We start from the raw sequence: 5,987 nt of genomic DNA, 5'->3' as shown, positions 1-5,987 counted from the left end.
TATTATATATATATATATATATATATATATATTGAAAATTCTATATTGAATTTTAATTTTATACCTTTATCATCCATATTTTTTGAGATGGAAAATCAATCATAAATTCATGTAATTGCTTATCCATAGATACAAATATTGTGTAAGCTGATTTATTGTTTAATATAAGTGTTGAATTTGAATTTATATTTTCCACTACATTACAACTAATATATAAAAAATTTAATACATCATTTTTAAAAATTGCAGAAAATCTAAGATCAGGAGCAATTATTTTATAAAAATATTCACCTTCAAAACATTGCACTATAATAAAAAATTATATATATTGTTAAATATATATATTGTTCGTATATACATATTTGTTAAATTTTTCACTCACTATATCTAGTAGCTTCTGCTATTTTTCTCTTTTTCAATAAAAATAATACATAAGAATTATTAATTATGGTTTCACTTATTTTATGTTTCATTAATAGTTTTCTTATATAGATTACTTCTCCATATATAAATGGTAAAACATAATCAGTAATTGTATCAATACAAGGCGATATATTAAAATCATTGTTCATAATATAAAGAATATTTAAAATACCTAAAAATATATTTTTATTAAAAAAAAAAAATATTTTTATTCATATTATATGTAAATGTATAATATATAATAATAAAATATTTCATATATTTAAATATAAAATATATACCTTGTACATTATATTTATTTGCTTGCCTAATTAAAAGTGGCCAAAAGTAATGTGGGCGTAATAAACAATGTTCTTTACATATTTTGAGCAAAAGAAGAGACAAATTGTCATTTTTCTTTAATGAATAATATAATGATATTAAAAAATATTTTTTGGATATCTCTTTATTTCCCGTAAAATTACAAAACAAAATAATATCTTTAATTAGCTATAATAATAAATATATTTAAATATGTTTAATAAAAAATAAAATATAAAAAATATATATATATTCATATATATGTGCATATTCTTTTTACCATTTTAGTATTAATTATATGTTTTAAAATTAATCTCAGAATATTTTCAAATTGAGGATGCTCATTATTTAAACCTATATTTGAAAGTGCTTTTATAGCTATATTCATGTAGTTAATATTTATTATTTTTAATATGATTTCTATTTCATTATTTGAAATGATCTTATTTTTTCTTAAATACTTATGCATCTAATAAAAATGATTAAATTATTAAATCATTGTGATACATTAATAATAATTTACTATATAATTCATTAAATTCTTACAGTATCAATATCTTCAGTATGATTATTTTTTGCTAATATATAAATTATTTCCAAAATATTTATATTATTAAAATATATATTATTTAAATTACAATCTTTAATTATTTCTTTTATTTTAACAATATTATTTAATTTAGCATAAGTATACATAATAATAGCATATGTTTCATTAGTTACAATTAATTTATATTTTTTCATCATATTTAGAATATTATTTACATTTTTTATATCTCTGAAAAATATTAATATTATAATATTAATATTAATTATAATAAATATGTAAATTTAAATGTTTATTTAAAAAAATATTATATTGATATATATAAAAAACAATATTTATTTAATTAATTAAATGTATATATATTTACCCAGATTGAGAATATCCTAACATTAATAAATCAAAAATAGATTTTGATATAGAAAACTTTAACTTTCTCATATCATGTAGAAGCATTAGTGTTTTATTAATATTTCCTTTCATACAATAATATTTAATACATATTTCATATGTATTCTCATTTGGATAAATTTTTTTATATTTCATGTCCTCTAATAAGTTTATAATTGAGAAATTATGTTCATTTTCTATATATAATTTTAAAAGTATATTATAATGGACTATTGATATCTTGAAATCTTTGAATCCAATATAAAAAAATATATTAAATTTTATTTTTATCTTATATTACATATTTCTTATATATAATAATATTACATATTTTAATATTACATTAATTTTATAAAATTATTAATAATATATTGAAAACATACTGCATACAGTTAAAATTATCCATAAAGATTCTGCAAGTTTTATTCTGTCTATTGGTAAACAAGTTACATTATTACACCAATAAAGTAATAAAAGTAATTTATTTGTATCTATGACATCTATAATAAACAACAAAAATATTTTTCTATATATCAATATTATATATCAATATTATAATATTATATATATAATGACTTACTTGATGAATCTATAAGATCTATAATACTTATCATTTCTTTTTTTGGTATACAATTGTTTACTTCTACTTGTTTATATATATTTTTAAATTTATGACTTATCAAATTTTTTTTTTCATTTTCTTCAATTTGTGAAATAAATATCATATTCCTATTAATGTATAACTGTTTATAAATTATATTAATAAAAATATAATAAATTTGAAAAACTAACCTTATTATCATGTTAAATGTTTTGCTATATTGTTGAATAAAAAAGTTTGTCATTTTTTGGTTTTCAATAAATATTTTAAATTTTAAATGATTTTTAAAATGATTTATACATTGTAACAAAATACCTGACATGATAATTTAAAATTATTTAATAAAAATAATATAGCGTTTTTTGAAGTATATTTTGTATTACCTAACCTTACAATCACAATCAAACATATATATATATTATTAAAAATGTAATTATTTAAATTTATCATTTAAATTTTTAAATTTGTCATTATAAAATCAATGATAAATTTAACATTACTCATTTATTAGCAGCATATAAAAGTTACAAAATATTACAAAAAATACAATAAACACTTACTTTTAATTAAGATACAATAGATTCATCTTATTAGATGTAACATATTATTAAATTTAATATTTAATATATTATATATTTGTGATATATTAAAATATTAGATATTAGATATACATCCAAAAATATATTTTAAAATTAAATTCCTTATTTACTTCTTATAATTTTATACAAGAATTATAAAAATTTCATTAGTATTATAAATAAAAAATTCGGAATTGACATTTAGTTTTATACATAAAAATATAGAATGTAATTTCAGAAAATATATGGATATTAGAAAATAAATATAATATAATGAAAAATTATTATTAATGCAAGACTGATGCATAAAATAAAATGTTTAACCAGTTAATATAACCTAATGTTAAATAAAATTATAAACTGATATATCATGTTATATTTTTTTTATATTGAACTTTAAAATACCTTTTAAGATTGCTTTCATTATATTAGAAATTATCTAAAATATTATCTTAAATTCACGAAAGTGAAATAGTTTTCACATTTTACATTAAAATATTACAGTAAATACTTTGCTATATTAAAAGTTTCATTTTTGTATAATATTAACATTAAATTTTAATTATTTTACAAAAATTCTTCACACCAATCAGAGAGGCACTGATAACAATCACTAGACTGTTTTGCATTGGCAGAACATGCATCCTTCATCCATTCTTGAAATAATTCTCTATTCTTTTTTAAAACCAAGTATTGCCCAAGAACAACATATGCCTATAAATAATAAATATTAATATATCAATTTCTATGTTTAATATAAATATGAATGGATTTTATAATTTCTTATTATTTTATTTATACAAAAAATACTAGTTGTTCAATATTGATTAAATAAATTATATTAGTTCTATCATCTTTATATATTTTCAATAATTTATTCTCAAAAATTTATATAAATTTTACATTTATTTCATAATAAGTAATGAATGAAAATAATAAATAAAAAAAAATATTAGTAAAATATAAATTATATTAAATTATATTATTAAATAAAAATGTATTACTTTATCAAAACCAGCTGCTTCTAATCTACGTCCTAAAACTTCTCCAACTCCAGCAAGATCTGTAACAGGTTTATCACCCATTGGTTCAGCCACAAAGTTTTTATGTTTTTGTGATGTGCTGGACATGTTTCTAGAAATAAAAATAAATTTTTTCTTAAATAAATAATAATAATATTGCATAATACATATTTATTTCTATATTAAAAAAAAATATGAAGACTAAACAAAAGTAATATAAAATAGAAATAATTTTTTATTTCATTAAAACTTTATACATTTATTTATACACTGTTATTTATTATTTATTTAAAAGTATTTATACACTTTTAAATATAATAAATAAATTATATACAAATATAATAAATAATTTATATAGTAATATAAATTTCTGTAAAATACGTACATATCAAAATTCGTTTTTCATCAAATAAATTTAAATTATTTCTAACACAATCACTGTATAAAACTATTTTTTTTTATATATTGCAAATTTATAATAATTTAAATATTAAAATTTCAGTTTATTAATTGTTCACTTTAAGATTATGATGAACTTTCTCGTTGAAAAATACACCTTTAAAAATTACTTAAACATAACACTATCAAAGCTACATGTACAACATAAATTTATATAAAGTTATAGATTGGAAACTCATATAATTTTAAATATAATTTTATATACATAAAGTCTAATTTCTATGTTTAACAATTTTATTTTCCTAATATATTTTACGCTATTAAAAATAATTAAAATTATTAGAAAATATAAGAAAAATATAAGAAGTTAAAATATTATTCAAATTTAAATATGAAAATATGTATTTATAAAACATTAAAAATATATATATTCTAAATTTATTACAAAACTTGATTCTTAATATAAAAAAACAAATAAAATTATTACATATTATATTATGCAATATATATATCATATATATTGTATGTATTATAATTAAAAATCATATTATTGTATTATAATGGAGAAGTTTGATAAGAAATAGAAATATTACAAATAAATTTTAGATATATTTTAATACAAATTTAGAATGTTTTAAAAAATAATATAATTTTTTTATTATAAAATTATATTATAATTTTGAAAAATGAATCAAATTTATCAAATTATAGCTTCATATAATTTATAAATTTGATATATCTCAGAGTAAAGTGTCGACACCATCGGTGTGTTTATAAGCAGAAAGCGTTTCGTTTCTTGTCTATTCGTTTACGAAATTGGGTTATCGTTGAAAAGATGGAGCGGTCAATATGTGAAATATTACAAATAGAAATATATATTAGTATTAAAACAATTTAAATTTTATTTTAATTTATCATAGTGATGCTGTAAAATTTAAATTTATATGATTATTTGTAAAACTATCTAAAAAAATTGCAATTTTTGATATATACTGTGCTCCAATCACGGAAGAACCATTATGTTGTGTCAACGTAATCGACGGCAGCACTGACGCCTCTTCAGTAATTAACCAAACAAAATGGACACCAAGATAACGATTAAGCGAACATTCGTGCAGTAGATTTACATGGAATATCCAGAAGAATGGGATTAACGTGTATGCTACAGTGAGTTTTATTTAATTATTGTTAAAAGTTGATCTTTTATAGTTGGTCTTCTAAGTTTATACAAATTGCATATACGTTTAATTAATTTAACAATATTGAAACTTAATTTTGACACTTCAATCTAGGATAAAATTTTGCGATATTATATTATTTTCATAGATATTTAATATACGAAATAAAAATATAATATCTTTTTAATATTTAATATTTCTCATTGATCTCTTTGAAGTTTTATATTATAGTTATTTATAAGTGCTATTTTTTATTTTTATAAAAAAATAATATGATTTCCAAATATTTCATTTCGTATTTTATATTTCATAATAAATTGTATTTCAATTGTACATTGTTCAAATATTTAAATCATAATTAATCTGATTACATTTTATATAATATTTACTTATAATATATATTATTTTATATTAGTCTTTTTTTGTAAGTAAAAATAGAAAATAATAAAATGCTCAATTATTATGTAGTATATAATACAGTATAATTATATATGTAATTATTAAATATTATTAAGATTATGAAATCTTTCTTTTTAATACATTTATATTAAT

General features: G+C 16.9%; 3 protein-coding genes across 3 annotated transcripts; all 3 read right to left on the bottom strand.

Moving 5' to 3' along the window:
• Positions 1-374: 374 nt before the first annotated feature.
• LOC102673449 (leucine-rich PPR motif-containing protein, mitochondrial-like) lies at positions 375-1,196 on the bottom strand. Its single transcript, XM_031508685.1, has 3 exons — positions 1,004-1,196; positions 705-912; positions 375-595 (listed from the first exon to the last, which is right to left on the bottom strand). The coding sequence occupies exons 1-3, from the start codon at positions 1,190-1,192 to the stop codon at positions 375-377; spliced, it is 618 nt and encodes a 205-aa protein (XP_031364545.1). The 5' UTR covers positions 1,193-1,196.
• A 437-nt stretch (positions 1,197-1,633) lies between these two features.
• Positions 1,634-2,502, bottom strand: LOC116185093 (leucine-rich PPR motif-containing protein, mitochondrial). The gene is made up of 4 exons (XM_031508684.1): positions 2,450-2,502; positions 2,238-2,386; positions 2,041-2,157; positions 1,634-1,905 (listed from the first exon to the last, which is right to left on the bottom strand). The coding sequence occupies exons 1-4, from the start codon at positions 2,500-2,502 to the stop codon at positions 1,634-1,636; spliced, it is 591 nt and encodes a 196-aa protein (XP_031364544.1).
• Positions 2,503-3,231: 729 nt separating this feature from the next.
• Positions 3,232-4,478, bottom strand: LOC102672569 (barrier-to-autointegration factor B). Its single transcript, XM_006611977.2, has 3 exons — positions 4,244-4,478; positions 3,841-3,970; positions 3,232-3,550 (listed from the first exon to the last, which is right to left on the bottom strand). Exons 2-3 carry the CDS (start codon positions 3,964-3,966, stop codon positions 3,404-3,406), a joined length of 273 nt encoding a protein of 90 aa, XP_006612040.1. The 5' UTR covers positions 3,967-3,970; positions 4,244-4,478; the 3' UTR covers positions 3,232-3,403.
• Between the last annotated feature and the right edge of the window lie 1,509 nt (positions 4,479-5,987).

Source organism: Apis dorsata, unplaced genomic scaffold (genome assembly GCF_000469605.1).
Source record: "Apis dorsata unplaced genomic scaffold, Apis dorsata 1.3 scaffold_97, whole genome shotgun sequence".
In the NCBI taxonomy this organism is placed as follows: domain Eukaryota; kingdom Metazoa; phylum Arthropoda; class Insecta; order Hymenoptera; family Apidae; genus Apis; species Apis dorsata.
Note: the sequence above shows the minus strand (reverse complement) of the source record. Positions and strands in the feature narration are given on the sequence as shown.

Excerpts from the sequence above, each read along its gene's own strand:
- LOC102673449 (XM_031508685.1), bottom strand. The coding sequence starts at position 1,192 with ATGCATAAGTATTTAAGAAAAAATAAGATCATTTCAAATAATGAAATA. Across the intron at positions 913-1,003 it reads ATATAATTAATACTAAAATG|CTAATTAAAGATATTATTTT; the intron begins GTAAAAAGAATA and ends TTATTATTATAG. Across the intron at positions 596-704 it reads AAATAAATATAATGTACAAG|GTATTTTAAATATTCTTTAT; the intron begins GTATATATTTTA and ends ATATATTTTTAG.
- LOC116185093 (XM_031508684.1), bottom strand. The coding sequence starts at position 2,502 with ATGACAAACTTTTTTATTCAACAATATAGCAAAACATTTAACATGATA. Across the intron at positions 2,387-2,449 it reads ACATTTAACATGATAATAAG|GAATATGATATTTATTTCAC; the intron begins GTTAGTTTTTCA and ends ATACATTAATAG. Across the intron at positions 1,906-2,040 it reads GATAATTTTAACTGTATGCA|ATTTCAAGATATCAATAGTC; the intron begins GTATGTTTTCAA and ends TTGGATTCAAAG.
- LOC102672569 (XM_006611977.2), bottom strand. The coding sequence starts at position 3,966 with ATGTCCAGCACATCACAAAAACATAAAAACTTTGTGGCTGAACCAATG. Across the intron at positions 3,551-3,840 it reads AAGCAGCTGGTTTTGATAAA|GCATATGTTGTTCTTGGGCA; the intron begins GTAATACATTTT and ends TATTATTTATAG.